The sequence below is a fragment of the Gorilla gorilla genome, chromosome 6, assembly GCF_029281585.2.
Source record: "Gorilla gorilla gorilla isolate KB3781 chromosome 6, NHGRI_mGorGor1-v2.1_pri, whole genome shotgun sequence".
NCBI lineage: Eukaryota > Metazoa > Chordata > Mammalia > Primates > Hominidae > Gorilla > Gorilla gorilla.
This window is the reverse complement of record NC_073230.2, coordinates 139717080-139744288: the sequence shown is the minus strand read 5'-3', so window position 1 is coordinate 139744288 and position 27209 is coordinate 139717080. Positions and strand designations below refer to the sequence as shown.

The following is a 27209-nucleotide window of genomic DNA, read 5'->3' as shown; positions in this document are numbered from 1 at the left end:
TTTTGTGTGTGTAATAATGATGTTTCAAAGCTTTGATTGTTAATATTCAGATTTAATATTTATTATCCCTATCCTACCATTACTAGCAGAATAATTCTGGGCAGTAGCTTAACCATTTTATGTGCCTTGATGTCCTTTTCTGTACGTGGGGATTATGATAATACCTGTTACAGAGTTGTAATGACTAAATGAGATAATTAGTGTAAAGCACTGAGAATAGTACTGAACATACAGTAAGCATTCAGGAATAGTTTTCCTTCCGTCATTCAGCAAATATTTATTGCGTAGCTGCTGTGTGCTCTGCACTGTTTTAGGTGTTGGGGATATAGCAGACAAACCAGCAAAAATATTTGCACTCATGAAATGTAGATTCTGCTTCCTGCTATTGTTATTAATTTTCCTTTTCTTTTTCTTTTTTTTTTTTGCCCCAGACTTAAAAAAAACTCATGAAATGTCTAGGGCCTTAGAAAATATGATTTTGTTTCATGGATTCATATTCCCTCAGTATCAGTGGGGAATTGGTTCCAGGACCTCCATTGGATACTAAAGTCCATAGATGCTCGAGTCCCTCATACAAATGGTGTAGTATTTGCATATAACCTACACATATCCTCCCATATATAAGTCGTCTCTGTGATTATAATACCTAGACTATAATCTCTAGATTACAATACCTGATGCAATGTTAGTGCTGCGTAAATAGTTGTGCTGTATTGTTTAGGGAATAATGACAAAAAACCATCTGTACGTGTTCAGTACAAACACAGTTTTTTTTTCCTTGAATATTTTCAATCCGAGCCTGGTTGAATCCACAGATTCAGAACTCATGGTTATGGAGGGCTGACTATATATGTCTATACACATACAGACGGACACACAAAACATACATATATACCATATACCTCAGGTGGTTTACATATGGTGCTAAGATAACCATGGTTTCCAATTTGAATTCTAAGAGAATATATTATCTTTACTTTGTTTTGTGACTGAAGACCTCATTCAGAGATTTAATAAAGTTTTCTTGTTTACAAATGAAGACTAAGCAACAAGCACATAGTTTTTTTTATTTTTTGAGATGGAGTCTCGCTCTGTTACCAGGCTGGAGTGCAGTGGCGCAATCTTAGCTCACTACAACCTCCACCTCCCTGGTTCAAGCAATTCTCCTACTTTAGCCTCCTGAGTAGGTGGGATTACAGGCAGGCACCACCACGCCTGGCTAATTTTTATATTTTTAGTAGAGACGGGATTTCACCATATTGGCCAGGTGGGTCTCAAACTCCTGACCTTAGGTGATCCGCCCACCTCAGCTTCCCAAAGTCCTGGGATTACAGGTATGAGCTACTGTGCCCGATCGTCAAACACATAGTTTTAAATAAAATATATCTGTTCACAAACAACATAATCCCTCTGTGTCAGCATATGAGAAACATTTAAAGCATAGTCAATTGGGTTTAACTTTTCATAGCACGCATTGTGTCCAAGTTGGCCAAATCCATTGTATAAACAAAAGTTTTGAATAGTCAAAGTTGATTGAGAGTAACATGTATTTTTATGTTGGTCATTACCTCTTCAATGAGGCAACTCATGTTGAAACATTTAATTATCTTGATAAGGAAATTACCAAGCACAGCATAAACACAATTAACTATATAAACAGGTTTGGGAACATAAATTTTATCTCTTTGCCTAGAACTTGGTAGAGCTTTATAGAAAGATACTTTTGAATTTCTATGAGAGTTGACATATCCATGTGTTTTCTGAGTTTCAAGTAAAAAAGTAGGATGTAAGGTTTTCCTGTATAACTAAAAAGCACACAGACTTCTGGGTATTCAGTAAATAGTTGTGAAAGAAAGAGAGATAAATCTCTTGCTGATGAGCAGGCTGGATACACTGATTTAAGTAAGTATAAACTTATTGTACTTTGTCTTTCATCCTAAACTGTCAGTATTTTTCACCAAAATTTATTTTTATACCTATGGCAAATAGATTGAAGACTAGTTATATTTTATGTGGAATCTGAAGCTCTGAAAAGTGATTGAGTGTAATGTATTATATAGGATTGCTTTTAGTGAAGACATTAAATATTGAAATGATAATATTTGAGGTAATCTATGATTTGACATGTTTTGAAATACGTTATCTAACACTTTTTCCACTGCTCAGAAAATGTAGTTCCCAGATCAGCAGCATTTGCATCACTTGTTAGAATCACTTGTTAGAAATGCCAAATCTCAGGCCAGGTGCAGTGGCTCAAGCCTGTAATCTCAGCACTTTGGGAGGCTGAGGCAGGTGGATCACGAGGTCAGGAATTCAAGACCAGCCTGGCCAACATGGTGAAACCCCGTCTCTACTAAAGATAACAAAAAATTAGTTGGGCGTGGTGGTGCACACCTGTAATCACAGCTACTTGGGAGGCTGAGGCAGGAGAATCACTTGAACCCAGGAGGTGGAGGTTGCAGTGAGCCAAGATTGCGCCATTGCACTCCAACCTGAGCAACAGGGTGAGACTCTGTCTCAAAAAAAAAAAAAAAGAAAAGAAAAGAAATGCAAAATCTCAGGCTTTACCCCAGAGCCACTGAATCAGAATCTGCATTTTGGCAAGATCCCAGGATGAATTGTCATGCTCATTAAAGCATTTGAAGCTCTGATCCAAAGCATGTTTTTAGGGGCTTGAACCAATATTGAGCTACATAGCAGCCCCTTAAGCCTAGTTTTTTAATATGATGAATCTGGTTCCTGCCCTTTTGGTTGGTCCCCTTCTTGCCATTTTGCTGAGATTCTGAATAGATAGTTCCTTATATTTTAATATTTATTATGCTCCCATGACATGTTAGGCATTGTGCTGGGCATTATAGATATGATCTCTGCTCTTAGGCAGTGTAATAATAATGTCCTATTGTGAGTGCTATAATTTTCTGCCTCCTTGTAAACTACAATACTTCAGGAAAATTTCAAATACTTTCTACTAAAATGTTAGAGATCGCTATGCCAGAACTTTTAAGCATGGTATGCGATACTGAATTATTTTAAATAAGGGGGGATAAATGGCTATGTGAGTTTATACATTGAAAGCCGGAAAAATTGCAGAGGCAGAATGTTTACAAAGAGATTCTTTTTTCTTGAGTTCTAAAGGATTTTTGCAGAAATAGAAAATCCTGTGTGTGTATATGTACATATATATGAATATATTTTTTTTAAATTTAAAAATTGTTTTAAATTCTACTTAGGGTGAACACTTTGGAACAACGGAAGCTACAGAAGCCTTCTTTGCAATGACGCGATTGTTTCAATCTAATGATGTAAGTCTTTTTAAATTTTTTTTACGATGAAAAACCTCCTTTTATTTATTTTCCCCAGGGAACTAAGAGTGTTCTAAATTAGGGAGCATTGCTTGAAATGTTTTAAATTATTTAACTGCTTATAAAACTTATAAATGTTCATTATAAGACGTGAAAATGGAAGAATTAAAGTATGCAGTGTAAAACTTTTCCCTGCAGATCTACCCGTGAAGTCATAAAGACTGTTAATACCTAGCTTCTGGCATGACACTGTGAAGGTGGACTGATAGAGAAGTCAGTGCACATAGCTACCACATTTGTCAGTTCTTAGTCAAGTTTCCGGTGGGCCTGGGATTGCTGTTAGTCAGCAGTGCTGGCAGTTGAGAAGAAGAGCTGGATGTGGAGTGGGGAAGGGGAATAAGGAATAGAATAAGGAAAAAGAAGTGGAATAAGGGAAAAGAAAAATGAGTACAAACTAAATCTGCCTCTCATTACCTTAGGCCACCCTGACCTTCAGAACATACGGCTGCTGCTTTTTGTCTGTCTTCTAAGTGTTGTGTACATTTTTCTTTTGCCTAGCTCTAAGGCAGAACCATACAGGGAAGGTAATTCTGGGATATGTATTTTCCAGCTTTCCATTAACATAAATTGGCCAAATCTTGCAGTTTTTTGGTATGTATTGCATATCATCACATGTCACATTTTGTGTCAACCCCCAGAACCTCTTGAGATTTGAGTCTTGTTATGGATCTAAATAATGAGAGGTTTTAGGAGTAGATCTTCAGGAAGATCAGCAGTCCCCTGTAATGCAGCTGTTTCAGGGGAGGCCATTATATACTCTACAGGCAAAGGAAGACTAATTTCCTCACATATGGGATAAAGGACTGACGCTTCTACTAGCAAAAGATGTCACAGAATTTAGGAGTTCGGGGTACTTGGCTTCATTAGAGTCTGTCCGTATATCTTCAGTCTACTTTTCAGGGCCCCATTCCTTGCCAGTCAAGGTCCTAACTTTAACGTAAGATGTCCTGCAAGAGTGTGAATTGAATTTGCGTTGTAACTGAGCCACCTGCAGGATATACTTTGTAGAAGTCTCAGCCCTGTAGCCACATGATATAAGGCTTTCTATGAAGACAGTTACAGATTTCTGGCCCCCTTACCCAGATTTGAGTAGTGATTTTAAAACTCCGAGCTCATCATTTTCTTTTCCTGAGAAAAGAATTCTCCAGTGTACCTAGAAACAACTAATTAACCCATTATACAACTTATTTTTACTAAAATCTTCTATGGCATCAACTACTTAGTTACCCAAAGCTTTGTCTTCTGTAGGTCCTTGTCTGCAGATGATGATTTTAAATATTTTGCCACTGCATGCCATGGACTACTAGTAGCCCCTTTACCGTTGGAAACTGGTCATTAATACCTTCAATCAAATCAGAGAAGCAACTTCAGGTTCATATCTTTAAGGTCTTCTTTTAACCACTTCCTGTAGCAGAAATTCAGGGTTCAGACAGGGAAACAGAACCACTATGAGTATTGTGGAATTAGGTGTTTATTAGAGGAATTAGACTAGAAAACTAGGCAGGTTGAGCTGCTGGAGTAGGGTTCAGAGGGAGGCTGTTACATAAGTCATGGAAGGCTATTGCCTCTTTTGTGGCTTTGTTTTTGCAGCCAGGTGTCTTCCCAAGGCTGCTGTTACTCAGAGGGCTGGCAGTTGGGAAGAAAAGCTGGACATGTAGTGGAGAAAAGGAAGCAGAGTAAGAAAGAAACAGGATGAGGACAAACTTTTGAAGCCTGTAGGACAGAGGTTTATACTAAGAAAAGAAGATATGAAATTGTCTTCTAGGAAATGGATTAGGGAAATGTAGGATTGTTCGATAGGACTAATAGCCTGTTGAAGTTAGTGCTTATGAATTTAAAGTATTACCAAGTAGCATGGTGCATGTTTTTCTCCAGCTACAGCCTGCAGGTTAAAGCACTGAAGGCTTAGAGATAGGATTTAATCAGGATTGAAGTTTTGCCAGGTTAGTGAACAGAGGGAGAAGCAAAAAAGTTGAGTGGTTGGAACATCGACTGTGGAATCTTCGGTTAGGAGGGAAGCAAGAACGGGCTGACAGGGACAGCAAAAAGTTGGTAGAACCAGTGGATTGTAGGTCAAGAGAGAGTGAAAGAAGTTTGGAGTCAGGAGTGTGAGTGCTTGGGAATGAAATTAGAAAGGGATGCTGTTACTGATAGGCTGTGGCAGTGGGTGATCATTGTAGGGAGGATGGCATCATTGGAGAAGAGGAGGTCGAGGAATGAAGAGGTCAGAGGTTTAGAGATACCATCTGTATGGATATTAAAATCACCAATACTATTACTGGGATTGCATTGGAGAGACAGTGAACAAGGTACTGGTATTTTTTAAAAATAAGGGAAGTGACCTGGGGTTTAATGGACAACCAGCAATGGTAGCAGGTGACATAGTATAAAGGCATAAGCTTCCCCACCTGTAGGCCTGGTGGTATGAGGGTTATGGGAGAGAAAACAGCTGCTATTTCAGAGGGTTGCAGGAGGATCCCTGGGAGAGAGCCAGGTTTCAGTTAGAGAAAAAGATGGGAACATTCAGAGAAGAGTTTGAGAATATAGGGGATTTTGCTGATGAAAGTGTCAGAGAATATAATGGCGTTGATTAGAAGGGTGGAAAATGGAGTCAGACGAGGTGCTGTACCCAGATGCAAGGAATAAGTCTGCAGGTTATGAATAATGACCAGAATATTTTAGGCTTTTTGTAGTGACTGAGGTAAGTAGCCATGTACAGCATGATGTGATTAGTTTTAATGATTCCTTAGGCAAAAATACGGAATTGAGGGAGTGATTGTTTTGGGGCAAAGAGAGAGATTTTGCCAGAAATATGTGTAGCTCCTTCCGTTACGAGCATTCGTTTACCAGAAGGTAATTACTGTCTTGAAGTTGGTATTCTTCTATCCTTGTTTATATTAATATATGAGGATTACATAGTTTACATCTGTAATCAATACTTTGCATTTTTGTGTGTCTTAAAATATAAAAATAACATCATCTTATTATTTTGCAATGTTGTTGTTGTTGTTTTTGAGTTGTCGCCCAGGCTGAAGTGCAGTGGCGCAATCTTGGCTCACTGCAGCCTCCGCCTCCCGGGTTTGAGCGATTCTCCTGCCTCAGCCTCTGGAGTAGCTGGGACTGTGGGCACGTGCCACCATGCCTGGCTAATTTTTGTATTTTTAGTAGAGACAGGGTTTCATCATGTTGGCCAGGATGGTCTCAATTTCCTGACCTCTTTATCTGTCCGCCTTGGCCTCCCAAAGTACTGGGATTATAGGCCTGAGCCACCACGCCCGGCCTGCAGTGTTTATAATTAATACATTTTTAAGATTTACTGGCTTGTGACATGTACTTCTACTTTATTTACTTTCACTACTATATGGAATTCCAGTATGTGAATATACAGTAATTCTATTTATCCATTCTCCCATTGGTAGATATAAGTTGTTCCCACATTTTACCTATTACAAATGATACTGCACATAATGTTTATGTACACAGTGAGACTTTTTCTGGAGTAGATACCTACAAGTGGAATTTCTAGATAATGCTTGTTTGTTGGTTTTTTTTTTGAGACGGAGTCTTGCTCTGTCACCCGGGCTGGAGTGCAATGGCATGATCTCGGCTCACTGCAACCTTTGCCTCCCGGGTTCACGCCGTTCTCCTGCCTCAGCCTCCTGAGTAGCTGGGACTACAGGCACCTGCCACCACACCTGGATAATTTTTTGTATTTTCAGTAGAGACGGGGTTTCACTGTGTTAGCCAGGATGGTCTCGATCTGCTGACCTTGTGATCCGCCCGTCTCAGCCTCCCAAAGTGCTGGGATTGCAGGCGTAAGCTACTGCGCCCGGCCTAAGCATATTTTCATGTACTTATTTGCCATCTGTATATCTGCTTTGATGAAGTGTCTGTTAAAATTTGTTACCACTTAAAAAAATCAGGTTGTCGGCTGGGCCTGGTGGCTCACGCCTGTAATCTCAGCACTTTGGGAGGCTGAGGTGGGCAGATCATGAGGTCAGGAGTTTTAGACCAGCCTGGTCAACATAGTGAAACCCTGTCTCTACTAAAAATACAAAAAATTAGCTGGGTGTGCTGGCAGGCACCTGTAATCCCAGCTACTTGGGAGGCTGAGGCGGGAGAATCACTTGAACCCAGGAGGCGGAGATTGCAGTGAGCTGAGATCGTGCCACTGCACTCCAGCCCAGGTAACAGTGCAAGACTCCGTGTCAAAAAAAAAAAAAATCAGGTTGTCATCTTATTGAGTTATAAGTTTCTTTATATATTCTGGATAGAAGTCCTTTATCAGACAGATGTTTTGTAAATATTTCCTCCCAGTCTGTGGCTTGCCTTTTCATTTACTGGACTATTTTTTTTTTTTTTTAAGTGTAGTTTTACATGCAGTAAAATTCATCCTTTTTAGGGTATCATTCTATGAGCTTTGACAAACACATACAGTGGTGTTATCACCACCACAATTGAGGTTTAGAACATTTCCATCTCCTCAAAAAGTTCCCTCGTGTCTCTTTATCATCTATTTCTCCTTGCCTCCCTCAGCCCCTGGCAATCTATCTCCTTTCTGTCCTTATAAATTTGCCTTTTCCAGGAAGTCATATGAATGATATGATACTATATGAAGCCTTTTTTGAGTTTCTTTTCAGTTACTTAGCATAATGCATGTGAGATTCATCCATATTATTGTTTGTATCAGTAGTTTATTTCTATTTTGTCGTCGTATTCCATTGAATGGATGTACCTCTGTTTATCTGTTTGCCAGTTGAAGGATATTTGGCTTGTTACCAGTTTTTGGTGATTATAAACAACATTGCTATAAACATTCATGTTTTGATTTTTGGATGAACATACATTTTTATTTCTTTTGGATAAATGCGTGGGAGTGGGATTGCTGGGCCATATGTAGGTGTGGTATGTTTAACTTTGTAAGAAACTACCAACCCATTTTTCTAAAATATTTGTAATCATTCCCGCCATCACTGTATGAGAGCAGCAGTTTGCTCTGCATTCTGGCCAGCACTTTGTATTGTCATTTTTATTTTTGTTTTTAATTTTAGCTATTCTGATAGGTGTATAATGGTATCCCTTTGTGGCTTAAATTTGCATTTTTCTAATGACTGATGATCTCAAACATCTTTTCATTTGTATTTTTACCTTCCGTATATCTTCTGTTGGTGAAGGATTTGTTAATATCTTTTGCCCATTAAAAAAATTGGATTGTTTATTTTCTTATTATTGAGTTTTAAGAGGTCTTTATGCATTCTGGATACAAATCCTTTATCAGATATGTTTCACAAATATTGTCTCTCAGTATGTGTCTTATGTTTTTATTTTGTTAAAGTCTTTCAAAGGGCAGAAGTTTTAAATTTTGATGAAGTCCAGTTTATCAAATTTTTTTCTGTTGCAGGTGATGCTTTTTATGTCATATCATAGAAATCTTTCCTTAACCGAAGGGGAGAACGATTTTCTCCTGTGCTTTTTTTCTGGGTGTTTGTAGTTTTATATCAATTACCTTATGATCCATTTCATATTAATTTTTGTATATGGTATAAAGTAATGGTTGGTTTCTTTTCACCTCTTTTCTCTTCCTCCATCCACTGCCTCTTCCTTTTCTTCTTTCTTCATTTTCTCAACACATGGTTCTGGAACAATTGAATATCCATATGGAAGGAGAAAGGGGAGGAGGGGGAGGAGATGATGAAGATGATTGAGTTACATTGGCACATTGGAACATTATTTTGTCTCATTGACCTATATGTCTGTTCTTACTTTAGCTCTGTGCTGTCTTGATTAACTATAGGTTTAAAATCTATAGTAAGTTTTATAGTGCAAATCTTTTCTATTTTTCAAAATTGTTTTGGTTCTTTTGGGCCCTTTGCATTTCCATATGGATTTTAAATATCTATATTATATATAGATAATATAGAAATATGTAGATATCTAGAAATAGACAAGGTTATATTATATATAATATAATCTTTTTATATAGATATAAAAATCCTGCTGGAACTTTGGTGGGGCTTGCATTAAATCTAAAGAGCAATTTTAGAAGAATGGACATTGTAGCACTATTGAGTTTTCTGCTTCACAAACATGGTATATATCCCTTTATTCAAGTCTCTCTAACTTCTGTCTGCAGTATTTTATAGTTTTCAGTGTACAAGTCTGGCACATATTTTGTGAAATTTACCCCTAAAGTAGATAGTATGTTTTGATGCTTTTGTATTTGTATTGTTTATTGGTAGTCTCTAGAATTAAATGAAGTTTTATATATTGACCTTTTTCTTGTGATCTCCTTAAATGTTTGTTAGAGTTCACTATTGCAGCTGTCTTCTTAGTGGGAAGGCTTTTTGGGGTTAATTAACTTCATTAAAAAAATGTACATATGATGCCATTCAGGTTATTTGTCTTCTTGAGTGTACTCTGGTAGTTTGTATCTTTCAAGGAATTTCAGTTAAATTGTTGAACTTGGCATAAAGCTCTTCATAATATTCCTCCATTCTTTTAATGTCTGCAGAATCCTTAGTGGTGTCTCTTCCTTCATTCTGATATTGGTAAATTGTATTTTCTCTCTTTTATTCCTAGGAAGCTTGTCTAGGGATTTATAAACTTTATTGATCTTGTCATAGAACCAGCTTTCTGTTTCATTGATTTTTTAAAAATTAATTATTTTTCTCTTCCAAACTAATTGTGCAAAAAGAAAAAAAAAGCTAAAAAATCAAACCAAAAGAAGGGGAAAAAAAGAGGAAGAGAAACATAGATCAAACAGGACAAACATAAATCTTATAATGACCTGGTAGATATAGACCCAAATATATCATTATCCACATTAAATGTAAATGAAGAGCACAAAGATCATTTACAAAAAGTCGATTGTATATTGAGCCATAAAGCAAGACACAACAAATTTCAAAGGATTGAAATCATATAGACTGTGTTCTTTATTTACAATGGGATAGTGTTGGAAATTAATAATAAAAGAATAACTAGATAAATTGCCATTTATTTTGATAGTAAGAACATTTTTCTGTTTTGTTTACAGCCATGATAAAGTAAATGGGCTGGATTTACCCTGCTACTATAAATACCTAGAAAATCAAACAAAATTTATGACATAACAGTTTTCAGATATTGGATAATAGGCATCCCAGGACTGTGATCTGAAGAAGGGAAACTAGGTCAGCCCTAGGATTGTACTAGATCATGGCCCAGAAACAGATTACAGGCCTAGTTCTCTCTCAGAGTTGAGAAAACGAATGGAGGTTGGGAGCCAAGAAAGCTCGAATTTGTGAAGCAGAATACCAAAGAAGAAGGAGCTGGAGAGAAAAAAGAGGGGCGGGGAGAGAAGGAAGGAGGAGAGGGAGGGATTCCATGATCTGTTGAGGACTATCCCTGGAGTCTTTGGTTAAGTAAAAACTGATCTGTGTGTGTAAAAAAGGAAGCTACTCAAAGCTAAGGAAAGAATCCGAAAAACACAGAACTCAGAATAGTTTGTATTCCCACCAGTGAGAGTGGAAAGACCTTCTATTGCATAAGACATCTGGTATAGTTCTCAAAAGGAAACCATTCATAAGTAATTATTACCTAAGTAATGGGAATATACTATAACCTTACACTAAAACTTTAAAAAGCCTGTAAGTAAGCCTCAAAGTGAAAAACAAACAAACAAACAAACAAACTAGTCCTGGTTAACCTTCCCTCACGACAGAATAGAGTTCAATACTATTTAAGATCATACACCAAAATAATAAACTTCACAATGTGCAGCATCTAATAAATTATCAGATATGCAAATAAACAGGAAATATTATCTATAAACAGGAGAAAAATGGATCAGCAGACACAAACCCAGAAATGGTGAAGGTGATGGAATGAGCAGATGATGTCATTAAAACAACTATTAACATGATCTATATGCTTAAGGTGTAAAGGAAGGCATAACAAGAATAAAGCATAAAATAGGAGAGATACAAAGAGATCCAAATACACTTCCCAAAAATTAAAAAAAAAGAAAAGAAATATATAAAATGAAAACTACACTGCATGGGGTTAATAGCAAATTAGAGATGTAGGACAAACAAACAAAAAAAACCGAGGGTCATTGAAGACTGCAGTAGAAGTCCAAAATAAAGCAGAGAGGAAAAAAAAGACAGATTAGAAATAAACAGAGCATCAGCAACCTGTGGGGTAATACTTTCGAAGTTTTTTTATTGTTTATACTCAGAATTGCAGTGGGTTTTTGACTTATCAAAATCGAATACTCATCTTTGTGTTTTCCCTACTCATGGGAAATTCGAGAGTCTTAGGATACTCTGATTCCTTATACGTATATGAGTATATCAACATACGTATGTGTATATATACATACACACGTACACATTTACATTAATATATTCTATGCCATCATTTTCTTGTGAGTCTTGTTTGCTCATTGTGACTTACTCCTGTCTTTAGCACTTTTTAAAAACTCTTCATTCCTTGCTCTATTTCTGAGTTACTCTGGAATGATTTTCCTTGTGCTTGAAGAATATACCTTTTAGAACCTCATTTTGGTAGATGTTAGATACTGTATTCCATGCCAGTAAGATCCTTCTGTGGCTGTGAATGTTTGGTTGTGTTCATTTCTAGCATCTGTGAATTTCTCTTTATTTTGTCCTTGGCTACACATTTAAAATTTTTGTTCTGATTTTATTCAGCATTTCTGTGTATTTGTTTATGCAGTATGTTTTAGTGGTTAAGAGCACATTTTTTGCCAACATTTTGTGTTGTTTGTCTTTTGAATTTTCACCATTTTGGTGGGTGTGAGGTAGTTTCTGAAATGTGGTTTTAATTTTTCGTTGGATAAGTAATTTTCATTTCCCTGATGACTAATAATGTTGAGCCCCCATTTTTTGTGTTTTAATGAAATTTTTTTTTGTATCTCTAGTTTTCTTCTGCTTCTCACAGAACTTTTTTTTTCTTTAAATTGGGGTGGGGTGTTCCTGAAATTTTGATTCTTATTTTTTGTTTTCTTCTCATAGTAGCTTTGATCTGCCCCATGTGTGTGCCTATACTGGCTTTCTGTGTGTGTTTTTTTTCTGTGTTTAATCACCACGAGGATCCTCACTCTCTTTTCTTTCCTTAATGGGTTCAGTAGTATCAAGGTTTTCTCCATAGCTTGGACTCTGGAGCTGCGTCTGATGTATTTGGGTTTCTCTACTTAAAAGAAATTTGAGGTTACTTAGTAAGGGATGAGGCTGGACAGACTAGAGGAACCTGGTGTCTGGCTGCTGCCCATTTATCCATAGTGTATGAATAAATCAGAGATCCAGTTGAGTCGGGGAGAGTAGGTGGAGCATTGTTAGCTTAGTACTTACTTGGATCCAGGTATTCATCTAGAAATCTCATTTAGGGTTCAGGAGGAAACATTGGTATACACTGAACTGAGGAAAGTGCAGAGTTTGCACATTTTCCAGGAACGAGCCTTTAATTAACACTGTACGCCATCTCTACTAAAAATACAAAAATTAGCCAGGTGTGGTGGTGAGTGCCTGTAATTCCAGCTACCCGGGAGGCTGAGGCAGGAGAATTGCTTGAACCCTGGACACGGAGGTTGTGGTGAGCCATGATTGCGCCATTGCACTCCAGCCTAGGCAACAGAGCAGAGCGTAACTCCGTCTCAAAAAAACAAAACAAGACAAAACAAAAAACCTTTGTCTTTGGACTCAAGCTATCATAGTCTAAGTTTGTATCTCTCAGTAGAAAGATCCATATAATTGAGTTTTTAAGTTTTTACCTATTGTGTCGATGCATCAGTTGTGTTTAGGAAATATTAGTATTCTGAATAGTTTCTCACCCAGATATTAATTTTTTTTTTGGTAGATGAGACTCTTTTAAAGAATATCTTTCTAAAATATATATCTACTTGGGGTCCTCACTTCAAATAATTTAAAAAACCATTTCCTAATGAATAATCTGTTACCTTTTATAAATGATTTTTCAGCAAACATTGAGGAGAATGTGCTACCTTACCATCAAAGAAATGGCTACCATCTCTGAGGATGTGATAATTGTCACAAGCAGGTATGTAAATGGTCAAAATCTAGGATGAGATACTTATATATTTGCTGTTTGCTTTCTGTTGATTTCATTTTTTGACCATAAGAAAGCCAATAGGAATTTAAAAGAATATAATATCTTAAAGCATTCTTTTCTAAAATGAAGTTTTCATCATGTGAAAGCCATCCTTATCTGATAAAGCAAAGGAAGAAGTTACAAAAGATAATACTGATAGATTTGAGTGCATCAAAATTTTCATAAAAATGGATAAAACTAAAAAGTAAAAGATAATGTGCACTGAAATAAAATATTTACAACAAATACATCAAAGGCTAGCATCTGTAATATATAAAGAACTTTTAAAAAGAAACAAGTGATAATTCATCAAATAACCAATATAAAGGATCTAAATATCTTTAGATAGTCGTTCTCACTAGTAACCAAAAAACATAAATTAAAAATTCAAGAATGAGGTATAATATTTTTTACTCATCAAAATGGCAAAAAAGCAAAAAGGCAGCATTCAGTACTTGTGTAAGGGAGACATACTCTTGTACAAAGGAGACAGAGTAATAAATTGATTCAATTTTTCTAGAAAGTAATTTAGCAACATTTGTTGAATAATTGAAAGGCTTTATCCCTTTGACCTAGTAAGGCCACATCTGTGGAACTATCCTTGGAAAATAATCAGACATAACACAGAAAAACTTATATATATTGATGTTTGTTGCAACACCATTTACAGTAGAAAAAAGGACAACTTACGTGTCTACCATTGATAAAATTATTTAATTAACCATATCATCATATTATAAAATATTTTAAAATTTAGAGATATTTTTGAAACATCTGATATAATTAAGTCTTCATAAAGTGCTAAATGGGGGTTGGAGTCAATCTACGTATTCCATATAGTCTCACTTTAAAGAACATTTTATGTGCCAGACGTGGTGGCTCACACCTGTAATCCCAGCACTTTGGGAGGCCGACGCAGGTGGATCATCTGAGGTCAGGACAAGACCAACCTGGCCAACATGGTGAAACCCCGTCTCTACTAAAAATACAAAAAAATTAGCCAGGCATTGGTAGCACGCTCCTGTAATTCCAGCTACTTGGGAGGCTGAGGCGGGAGAATCGCTGGAGCCTGGGAGGTGGAGATTGTGGTGAGCCGAGATCGTGCCACTGCACTCCAGCCTGGGTGACAGAGCGAGACTCAGTCTCAGGAAAAAAAAACATTTTATGTATATATATAAAAAATATGGATAGAAGTTACACAGACTTATCTCTGGATGGTTGGGATTGTGGCTGATATTTATTTTCTTTTAAACTTTTTATAATTTGCAAATGTCCTAGAATAAGTATATATAATTTATAGTTCTAAGTGTGTAATGAACATTATTTTTAAAATAGTTGCCTTTTTAATTACTATAACTCATTGAAGTGAATCTGGTTTTGTATAACATAATAAATGTTTAGAGGAGGGTGCTTGTGTTTAACCAGTAGTAGTATGGAATGTAGTTTTCAATTAGGAAAGCTTTCAGCAGAAAATAACAGAAAAGCGGATGTAAACAGTGACATAAACAAGATGGGAGTTTATTTTTTCTCATATAATCGTAAGTCTAGAGGCTTAGAGTAGCTGGTGTTGGCTCAGTCATTCAGCAGTGCCAGGGTAGTGTCTCTTGAGTTCTTTGGACATTCTCCATTATTGCAAAATAGATGCCCAAATTACTGGCAATGTACCACATTCAAGGCTAGAGGGGTACTGGGAAGGAAGCCAGGGAAGGCCACACCATCTGCCTCTTTCATCAGGAATGCAATATCTTTTCCCAAGGCAATTTTTAGATTTCACTTGGCACAACTGTGTTATATGACTATCCTTAGGAAGCCAGGAAAATGAGTATTTAGTATTTTATAGCCCAAGTATTAGGGACAGAAAAGGGAGAAGGGGTTGAAAATGGATGTCAGATTAGTTAACTAATGGTGTCTACCACAAGTAAAAAAACAAACGAACAAAAAAAACCAGAAAACCTTCAGTTAGATTGCTAGATTCACTAATATTTTGAAAATTTTAAAGTAAATTAGTCATTGACTGAGAGTTTTTTGTTTGTTTCTTTTAGCTGTCAATACTTGCCTCCGAGTTTTGCTAGGCTGCCTTGAATTATGGTGTATTTCTATTAATAGTTCATTTTAAGTGATTAGTAGTTGTGGTAGGCAGGATAATAGTGACCCAGAGATGTCCACGTCCCAATTCCTAGGACCTGTGAATATGTACATTACATGGCAAAAGGGAATTAAGATTGCTAAACAGCAGATAGGGAGATTATTTTGGATCATTCAGGTGGGCCCTTTAAGGACTACACTTCTTAAAAATGGAAGTGGGATGCAGAAGAGGTGTCAGTAAGAGATGTGATGATGGAAACAAGGTCAGAGATGCAGTGTTGCTGGATTTGGAGATGGGGAAAGAGGGCCATGAGTCAAGGAATGTGGTAACCTCTAGAAACTGGAAAAAGCAAGGATTCACCCTTCTAGCCTCCGGAAAGGACTGTAGCCCTACCGATATCTTGATTTTAGCCCAGTGAGACCAGTGTTGGACTTCTAACTTCTATAACTGTAAGATAAAGAAATGAATGTTGTATTTTCCTCTAAGTTTGTGGTACTTTGTTACAGCAGCAATAGAAGACTAATGCAGATTTTGGTACCTGGAAGTGGGGTGCTGCTGTAACAAATACCTAAAAATGTGGAAGTAGCTTTGGAATTATGCAGTGAGCACATCTGGAAGAATTTTGAGGTGCAAGATAGAAAACGCCTAGATTGCCATGACAATAGAAATATGGATGTTAATGACTCTATTAGACTTAGAAAAAAGTGAGGAGCAGGATAGAGAAAACATTTATCATCTTAGAGAATACCTAAATCATTGTGAACAGATGGTGGAAATGCATTAAAGGTGCTGGCTCAGAGGAAAATGTTGGGAATTAGAGGAAAAGGGATCCCTGTTATAGTGGCAGAAAGCTCAGCAGGCTTGTGTACTGCAATTACGTGGAAAGGAGGACTTACAAACAGTGAACTTGGATGTTTAACTGAAGAGATTTCCAAGCAAAGTGTTGAAGTTATGGCCTAGTTTCTTTTTGCCACTAATAGTAAAATTGAAAGTAGAGAAATAAATCAAGAAGAGACCTGTTAAACAAAAAGGAACCAGGGCTTGATGATTTTGGAAATTCTTAGTCTACCCAAGTGGCAAAGGGTGCTAAAGTCAGGAGTTTCACTGTCAGGAAAATGTGCTCTAAAGAAAAAGCCAAAGGAGTCACTGCACAACCTTTTGCTGAAACCTCAGAAAGATGAAAAGGTCAGAGCATTCACTCACACAAAACACTGAAGAGATCAAGGGGTGTGACTCATAGATTCCCTTAGCATCTAAGTAGAAGCCAGAAATAGAGATGGGATTATCTAGGCAAGATCTGTGGAGAAGCCTCTTGTCTAATGGAGTGAGTCTCTGTACTTATACGGTAGACCCACAAGGTTTTGAGAATTCTACGTCAGCAGCACTCAGAGGGAGAGAGAGAGGATGAAGTGAAAGACTCAAAGAGGAGGCAAAATTCCTCTTCATCTGTGGACCTATGGAATTAGAAAAGAAATGAGAGGATGAAGTGAAAGACTCAAAGAGGAGGCAAAATTCCTCTTCATCTGTGGACCTGTGGAATTAGAAAAGAAATGAGAGGATGAAGTGAAAGAAGGCTATCAGAGCCCCAGATTCTACAGGCAGGAAGCAAGCCGATGAAACTACTCAGCTTTAAATACATGCTGGTTACCCTTTATGAAAAAGGAAGGAAGACTCTGAGGGCAAAAGGGCAGTCCTATAGGGTGGAACTGAGAACTTTACAGAATTCTGCCCGTGCAGAGACCTATTCCAGGTTGCCTAACTGGATTTCAAAATTGCTTGGGACCAATGATGTCTTCCCTTTCACTTTCTTTCATTTTGAATGGGAATATCTGTAACTATATCCTATGGTAGTCCTGTCCTTGTATTTTGGGAGCAGGGGATTTCTTTTCTAATTCCGTAGGTCTGAAGATGGAGAGGAATTTTGCCTCAGGATGGATTATACCAAGAGTCTCACCCATACCAAATTTAGATTTTGATAATAAGATTGAGATTTTTGAGTCCATGAAATTTAGATGAGATTTTGGACTTTGAATTGATGCTGCAGTGTGTTGAGACTTTGGGGGGATCTTGGAAGGGGGTGAATGAATGTATTTTGCTTGTGAAATGGACATAGCCCTAATGACACAGTGATTTTAGCCCAGTGAGACTTACGTTGGACTTCTAATCTACAGAACTGAAAATAATAAATTCATGTTGTTTTAAGCCACTAATTGTGGTAATTTGTTACAGCAGGAATAGAAAACTAGTATTATAGATGACCTTTCTGTATGCATAGAAAATTTGTTGGCTTGGCAAGAAACCATGGAGATTAAAAAAATCTGAAGGCACATACTTCACAAAAGAATATATGCAAATGGCCAATAAGCACAATGTTCTCAACAGTATTAGTCATCAGGGAAATGCAAATTAAAATCTTAGTGAGATAGGCTGGGCACGGTGGCTCACGCGTGTAATCCCAGCACTTTGGGAGGCCGAGGTGGGTGGATCACGAGGTCAGGAGATCGAGACCGTCCTAGCTAACACGGTGAAACCCTATCTCTACTAAAAATACAAAAAATTAGCTGGGCGTGGTGGCAGGCACCTGTAGTCCCAGCTACTCAGGAGGCTGAGGCAGGAGAATTGCTTGAACCCGGGAGGCAGAGGTTGTGGTGAGCCGAGATCATGCCACTGCACTCCAGCCTGGGCAACCGAGTGAGACTTCGTCTCGAAAAAAAAAAAAAAAAAATCTTAATGAGGTACAGCATACCCACTAGAATGGTTAAAACAAAAAAGCTTGACAATACCAAAATAAAAAAGCCTATTCCAATACGGAACATTTGGAACAATTGAAACTCCCATACACTGTAGATAGGAATGTAGAATGATACAACCACCTTAGAAAAGTTTTGGCAGTTTCTTATAAAGTTAATTATATACCTGCCCTGTGACCAGTAATACCCCTTCTAGGTATTTACTCAAGGAAAATGAATACATATATGGCCACAAAAAAGACTGTACAAGAATGTCATAACAGCCTTATGAGGGTTCTTCAAAAAGTTTGTGGGAAATGTGTGTTATGAAAAAATATCCATGGAGTTTGTATTAGTCCATTTTCATACTGCTATAAAGATACTACCTGAGGCCGGGCACAGTGCCTCACACCTGTAATCCCAGCACTTTGGGTGGCTGAGGTGGGGCGGATCACTTTAGGTCAGGAGTTCGAGACCAGCCTGGCCAACATGGGGAAACCCCATATAAAAATACAAAAATTAGCTTGATGTGGTGGCACACGCCTGTACTCTCAGCTACTCAGGAAGCTGTGACAGGAGAGTCGCTTGAACCTGGGAGGCAGAGATTGCAGTGAGCCAGGATCACACCACTGCACTCCAGCCTGGGTGACAGAGCGAGACTCCATCATTAAAAAAAAAAAAAAAAATATATATATATATATATATATATATATATATATATATATATATATATATATGTACACATACACACACACACACACTATCCGAGACTGGGTAATTTATAAAGGAAAGGGGTGTAATTGACTCACAGTTCCACGTGGCTGGGGAGGCCTCAGGAAACTTACAATCATGGCAGAAGGGGAAGCAGGCACATCTTACATGGTGGCAAGAGAGAGAAAAGAGTGAAAGCACAGCAAAAACTGCCGTTTATAAAACTATCAGATCTCATGAGAACTCACTCACTATCACAAAAACAGCATGGGAGAAACTGCCCCCATGATCCAATCACCTACCTCCCTCAACACGTGGGGATTGCAATTCGAGATGAGATTTCGGTGGAGACGACAGAGCCAAACCATATCAGAGTTCAAAATTTTTTTGCACTAAAATATAAACTCATGACTAACTTGTTAATAACATGTCCGAACAGTATCTAGCTTGAGACACTAATACATCCGTTTGAAAATAATCCATTTCAGAGCAACATCAATTTTTCTAAAATTGAAACAAGAACAAACATTACATTTATGGTGAACTTTGGGTAGAAGAATGGTGAAATTATTGATGTGTTACAAAAAAGCATGGCAATAGTGACCCAAAGAAATCAGCAGTTTACAAATGGATAAGTTGTATTAAGAAGGGATGAGACAATGTTAACCATGAAGTCCTTCATCTTCAGCAGCAGACCATCTACATCAATTTATAAAACTGATGATTAACAGCAGCAACAGCCGATATATAGACACCTCATTTGGTTCAGCCTTACCCAATTCTGACTGATAAAATTAAAGTTGAGGAAACTATTTAATGGATGTCAAAACTATCGCATCTAGATGGGCTGCAGGCAAGAGCAGAGCTTTAAGTGGAAGTTTTGAACAAGTGAGATCAAGATCCTGAGACATTTCCTTGAGGAATTGTAATGGGAGAAGAAATGTGGCTAGCAGTCCAATCCTGAAGACAAAGTATGATCAAAGCAATAGCTACCAAGAGGTAGAAGTGGTCCAGTCAAAGCAAAAGTGGACCTGTCAAAAACAGAAGTCATGGCAACAGTTTTTGGAGATGCTTGAGGGATTTTGCTTGTTCACTTTCTGGAGGGCCAAGTAATGATAATAGCTTATTATGAGAGTATTTAGAGAAAGTTGGCCAAAGCTTTAGTAGAAAAACGCTTGGGAAAGCTTCACCAGAGAGTCCTTCTCCACCATGACAGTGTGTCTGTTCATTTGTCTCATCAAACAAGGGCAATTTTGCAAGTGTGTCCGTAGGCATCCACCTTAGAGTTCTTATCTGGCTTCTTTCTTTTGCTTCCTAATCTTGGAAAAAATCTCTAAAGGGCATCCATTTTTCTTCAGTTAATAATGGAAAAATGGGTGAGTGTGGGCGATGTGGCTGGGTGGGCGCCAGGGCTTCACCTCCAAGGTAGTGGCCGGATCATGATTGAGGTGATTGAGCCCCTGGAGCCTCTAGTGCCTGTGGACTTTGGCAGTCGCGAGGCAGTGGTCCGGCTGGAGAAAGACATCATCTTCGCCCATGGGCTCCACCCCATGGACACCGACGGGTGGAGCCCATGGAGTCGGTCCTGGAGGGCAGATGTCTATACCTGAGATCTAACAATGTAGTAGAAGGCAACGGTGCTGAAGAATTACTACAAAACTCCCATTGCGTCGTGAAGGAGTATTTTGTGGCTCCCCAGGTAATATCTCTTTGCCAAAGCTGGATGAACAAGGGCCTTTCTCACACAGCCGAGTAGCTCATTCTGGAAAGGGGGTACTCTCTGAATACGTGGAAGCATGAGGACCATATTTTCTTACTGTGAATACTAATTTTCCTGCTTTTTCCAGTCACCTGAAAAAATGGATGCTTAAGCATTTCTTTTCTTTTTTTTTTTTTTGTTTTTGAGATGAAGTCTCGCTCTTGTCCCCCAGGCTGGAGTGCAATGGTGCGATCTCATCTCACTGCAATCTCCGCCTCCTGGGTTCAAGTGAGTCTCCTGCCTCAGCCTCCTGAGTAGCTGGGATTACAGGCACCTGCCACCACACCCGGCTAATTTTTGTATTTTTAGTAGAGAAGGGGTTTCACCATATTGGCCAGGTTGGTCTCGAACTTGTGACCTCAGGTGATCTGCCCGCCTCGGCCTCCCAAAATGCTGGGATTACAGGCGTGAGCCACTGCGCCCGGCCAGCATTTCTTAATAGCAGACTCTTCTGAAGACAGAATTGGGAAATATCTGGCGCCAACAAGGCAATGAGTTCCTGATACTAACTGAAGTAAAAGGAAAGCAAAAGTCAGCTTCCAAGGAAATAGCTTCCAAGGTATTCACTTAACAGGCCTGTTCAGTATGGAAGACACTATTTATCCCCCTTTAACTCTCGCCAAAGGACTATACCAACTGCATGAAAGTGAACTTTTACATCTACTTAAATGGTAGATGGAGCATCTTGATCACTATGTGACAACCTTGGTTGTCATTTTTAGTTGCTATTTGAATTGATTTGAGCAGCCGTATCTTCACCGGACATACCTGAATTTGTTCCTAGGTACCCACTTTGTTCCTAGAAAAGGGCTAACTTTCTACTATGGTCTGAAGAGTGTTCAAAGTAGACTAGAGCTTGGGAACTCCTAACCTAGAACCATCTGCCATCCCACAAAGTGATTAGATGCAAAAGGGATACTAGTCATACCTAGTGTTTCTCTTTCTGAAAAGAGAACTTATCCTAAAAGTAGCTGTGGGCCTGGGACAAAGTAGCCCTTTCCACCCCCAAAATGATTATTAGATTGACATGAGTCCAAGATTGTGGAGTTTTTTGTTTTAAAACAGATACCAAGAATAAATGAAACCTATTTAGGGATTCATTCTCTAATTAATAGATTCTAAGTAATAGAATCAGAGAGAGACTTTTTCCTCTAACCAAACTGCCAAAGTTGGTTTTGGCTAAGAATTTCCCAATGATCTTTGCACTGCTGCTCATTTCTTTTATTTTTCTGAGATAGCGTCTCTCTCTGTCACCCAGGCTGGAGTGCAGTGGTGTGATCACAGATCACTGCAACCTCCAACTTCTGGGCTCAAGTGATCCTCCCACCTCAGCCTCCTGAGTAGCCAGGACTACAGGTGTGTATCACCACCTCCAGTTAATTTGTGTGTGTGTGTTTTTTAAATAGAGATGGGGTCTTGTTATGTTGCCTATCTGGTCTTGAACTCCTGGCCTCAGAGGATCCTCTGATATGCCTTGGCCTCCCAAAGTGCTGGGATCACAGGCGTAAACCACGATGCGTAGCTTGTTACTCATTCTTAAAAGTCTGTGTTTATTTTTCCCTTTCCCTTCTTTTATCTGCAGTGCTTCTTTTTTCTTTAAGGCAGCTTAATTTACAAGCTTGGCCTTGAGTTTAACTCAAGTTAAAGAGAACCCTGAACGTTGGAGTTGAAGTTCTCAAACCAACATTAGAGCAACTATCTTAATCCCCATATAAACAAAGTTATCTACTCCTGGCTCCTTAAAAAAATAATAATAATGTAAAAATGACTGCATTGACATGCTTACATTCCCAGCAACTTCAATTGTTTAGGGATGGACTAAGTGACTGGTATCATCACTTTAAAATGTGTCTTGAACTTGATGGAGCTATGTCAATAAATAAAATTTATAGTTTTTGTGGTTTTTTTTTTTTTTTTTGAGACACAGTCTCGCTCTGTCGCCCAGGCTGGAGTGCAGTGGCGCGATCTTGGCTCACTGCAAGCTCCGCCTCGCGGGTTCATGCCATCCTACTGCCTCAGCCTCCCGAATAGCTGGGACTACAGGTGCCTGCCACCACGCCTGGCTGATATTTGTATTTTTAGTAGAGACGGGGTTTCACCATATTAGCCAGGATGGTCTCGATCTCCTGACCTCATGATCCGCCCGCCTCGGCCTCCCAAAGTGCTGGGAGCCACCGCCCCCAGCCTATGGTTTTTGTTTTTGTTTTGAGACAGAGTCTTGTTCTGTCACACAGGCTGGAGTGGAATGGTGTGCGCTTGGCTCACTGCAGCCTCCGCCTCCCAGGCTTAAGCCTTCCAAGTAGCTGGGATTACAGCTGTGTGCCACCACGCCCAGCTAATTTTTGTATTTTTAGTAGAGATGCGGTTTCACCATGTTGGCTGGGCTGGTCTCAAACTCCTGACCTCAAGTGATCTGCCTGTCTTGGCCTCCCAAAGTGCTGGGCTTACAGGCGTGAGCTACTGTGCTCAGCCGTTAGGTTTATTTTTTAATTCCATTTTTCCACAGATTTTTTGAAGTCCCCTCGTATTTATGATAGCCCTAAACTGGAAACATCCCAAATGCTCATCAAAGAAGAAGGAACAAATTGTGGTATATTCATGCAATAGACTATTACTCAGCAATAAAAGGAAAAAATTGCTGATTCAGGCAACAACATGGATAAACTTCTAAAACATTTATGTTGGAAAGAAAACAGACACAAAACAATATATGCTGGATGATTCTCTTCGTATAAACTCCAAGAACAGCCCCCAAACTCATCTGTGGTGATAGAAGTCAGAAGTCTGCTGGGTTAGAGGAAATTGATTGGAAATGGGCATGAGGGAACTTTCTGGGGTGATGGAAATGTTCAGTATTTTTATTTTGGATGGAGGTTACATAGATGATCACAATTGCCAAAACTGATTTAACATAATATTTAAGTTGTCCATTTTTTTGTATAAATTACAGCTCGGTGAAAAAAAAAAGATGTAGTTAGTGTCTTAACTAACTAAATGTATATTGACAACCTGATTATACTGTTCTACTCATTACAAGAAGGCATACCCTTATGTGATGGCACCCACCCAGTGAAAGTCTGAAATTGAGTCCTGAGAGAATTGAGGAATTGAGGAATTGAGAATTGAGGAATTGAGAATTGACAGAATTGAGAATTCTGGAATTGAGTCCTGAGGAATGATCCATCACTCACATTAGGAAGTACTCTGGGGAGTGGGCATCAGTATGTGATGAGTTACGTCCTGGTTTCAGAAAATCAAATGAAAAATTCAAAGACCATGGTTTAGGAAGAAATAAATGGGTTGTAGAAACTTATCAGCTAGGCAGTTTTGAAATCAATTGTGGCGATAATGTGTGGATTCGGGTAGGGGGAGAAAAATACTTTGTGCTTCCTAAGGAAACTAAATGCTAAGTTAATCCACTTGGTAAGAAATACACAAGCCTGAAACAGCTTTTCTATTTGAATGGTGCAGCTGTTCCTGAATAATTACTTCTGAAGATTTACTGCCAGGAAATGGTTTAGAACAAGAAAATGAGATACTATTATGACTTAACCACCACTGTAGTGAAACTCCTCTCAAAGATTTCCAGTAACTTCTTACTTAGTTAATTTTAAAAGTTAATTTTCTGTCCACATTTTACCTGACCTCTCTCCCAGTTTTAACATGGTTAAATACTTCCTGGAGTTGTACCATCTTTGGCTTTCAGAAACCATAGTCCTGGATTTCCTCTCCTCTTTGATTTCTCCATTTTATCCTATGATAGCTCAGAAGTGGCTGGTTTTCTTCTGCCTGTCATCTAAATATTGGTATTCCCTAGGGTTCATATCAGTGCTGTAGTTCTTTCCCAAACTCATCATGCTCTTTGATACCCTTTATATTTGTACATGCTTCTCCCTGTGCCTGGAATTATTCTGTTTCCTTTTCCACATAGCTCAAATACATGTCATTATAGGTACTGACTTCCTTCTTCTTCTTTCTTGACAGATTAGTCATTGTCTTCTCTGTTGTTCTTTTTTTTTTTTTTTGAGAGATAGGGTCTTGCTATGTTGATTAGTTTGGTCTTGAACTCCTGACCTCAAGCAGTCCTCTCATCTCAGCCTCCCAAAGTGCTGGAATTACAGGTGAGAGCCACTACCCCCAGCCTCGGTTGTTCTAACACTTCATTTTTTTTTTTTAACCTCTGTTCTGGTATTTTAATATATTGTACTATAATTATTTGCATAGTTTTTCTGCCCTCTGAATTATTAATTCTTTGAGAGAAAGAAACACATATAACTTTGTATCATCAATACCTGGAAAAGTGCTTTGTATTATTAGACATGCAATAAAAGTGTTGCATGAGTTAAAAGATAATCCATTTTCTCTCTTCAAGCAAGGGAGTTGGAATCAGAAGGATTATTTATTTCCCTCTCTACCTCAGGAAAGCACTCACACAGGCAGAAGTGGAGAAAGGTGTGTTAATGTGTGTTGAGAAACCTTTCTGTCTCCTACTTCCCTTCTCTTTTTCCTGCCCAGTTTGCAAGCCAACTTTCCTGATTTATTTGGATTAACACTTATTTTATTTTAAAATGAAATTGGGGCAGACTTTTCAGGAAAGATGATGAAGTGATGCCAGGTCATAAAACTTCCTTCTCTAAAGCCTAGTGAAATGAACAACAGCGAATAAAAGGGAAAGCCAGGAGACTTCTAATTCTAGCCAAGATGAAATAAAGCTACTGGAGCCCATCTTTCCCAGTGATTACAAATAATAATAATAATAATAATAATAAAAAATAACAACAACCCTGGACAAAAAAACAAAAACAATTACCTGAAGCCTCCAAATAGTAAATATAGTAGGTGAATTAGGGAGAGAAAACAATACTTAATTACTTAATGAATGACCAGTATAGCAACAGTGAGTTTCATGGTTAATTTTCATCTTTATACCTTGAGTTTGACCCAAGGGCAGTCTGAATCAGGGAACTATATAGTAGGTGTGGTCAATAGAGACTGAGAAAGAAGTCCATCTCTCTGGCCTGAGCACAGTTTACAAAAAAAAAAAAAAAAAAAAAAAAATTGGCGGTGACTGCAGGCTGGAGAGCTGGGGGAGAATCCTTGTTTGTTTGTTTGTTTGTGTTTTTCTTGTTTTCTTTCCCGTCCTGAGGTCAGCCCTAGTTGTGGAACAACTTTACTAGGATACGACAGCAATGTTGTGAGCACTTAAAACCCTGAGAAGAAACCTACCACTGAGAAAAGGGACGGCTGTTGGGTGAAGAGTGGGGGAAAAGCCACATTATTATTTTTTCTTTCTATCTTTTCTTACCTCTTCATCATGAAGGTGGGCCCACTTGCATAGTACAGGGAGCTGAAACTCTTGAGAGAACCCCATATTTCTGGCTGACGACCTGGGAAAGGTGTCTTTGACTGCCAGATGGTATGGGAAAAAAGACATGAGGAAAGACGTGGAGGAATGGATAACTTACCAAAGCACTACACGTATGGACTATTCCTAAAGAAGCATAGCAAAAGCTTTGAAGTATAAACTGACATTGGAACCAATATGCACAGAAGGCCAGGCAGAACTTGTAATCTGAAACTAACTGGGTTGATTCCTTGCTAAAACAAAAAAGTCAATAGTCCCCAGAGGCTTTTAACAGGATCCAGAGTCTCATGACATAATCAAAATATCCAGGATACAATCCAAAACCAGTCAACCAGGAAAGGAAATTGGTTCCATTGAACCAATGTTAATCTCTACAAGTGTGTCATTTTGGGGTTGGTATCTATTGATTGGAAAAAACTTGGAAATTTTCAAGGGAAAAGATAATCAATAGATACCCCCAAAATGACCCAGTTGTAGGGATTCTTAAATACTTTAAAGCAGCTACTGCAACCATGTACTATAAAGGCAGACACTCTTGAAATCAATGGAAAGAGGAATTCTCAGCAGTGAACTATATATACAAAACCAAATGAAAATTCTAGAAATGACAGACTATAATATGTAAAGTAAAAAGATTCATTGGCTCAGACGTGGAGGTGTGGCTGGCAAGATGGCCAAATAGGAACAGCTCTGGTCTCCAGCTCCCAGCGAGATCAATGTGGAAGGCGGGTGATTTCTGCATTTCCAACCGAGGTACCCGGCTCATCTCACTGGGACTGGTTAGACAGTGGGTGCAGCCCCTGGAGGGCAAGTTGAAGCAGGGTGGGGCATTGCCTCACCAGGGAAGTGCAAGGGGTTGGGGAACTCCCTCCCCTAGCCAAGGGAAGCTATAAGGGACTGTACCTTGAGGAATGGTGCACTCCAGCCCAGATACTACGCTTTTCCCATGGTCTTCAAACCTGCAGACCAGGAGATTCCCTCTGGTGCCTACACCACCAGGGCCCTGGGTTTCAAGGACAAAACTGGGCGGCCGTTTGGGCAGACACCGAGCTAGCTGCAGGAGTTTTTTTTTTTCATACCTCAGTGGCGC

The 27209-nt window shown here is 38.7% G+C and overlaps 1 protein-coding gene and 1 pseudogene across 1 annotated transcript in view; both read left to right on the top strand.

The window, feature by feature from the left end:
- COPG2 (COPI coat complex subunit gamma 2) overlaps positions 1–27209 on the top strand; it is a 158405-nt gene that overhangs the window by 2475 nt on the left and 128721 nt on the right. The window contains exons 4-5 of the mRNA XM_031013057.3: positions 3231–3302; positions 13339–13418. Of these exons, the coding sequence (XP_030868917.1) occupies positions 3231–3302; positions 13339–13418 (152 nt within the window). The remainder of the gene's footprint in view (positions 1–3230; positions 3303–13338; positions 13419–27209) is intronic.
- LOC129534633 (glutamyl-tRNA(Gln) amidotransferase subunit C, mitochondrial-like) lies at positions 20385–20913 on the top strand (annotated as a pseudogene).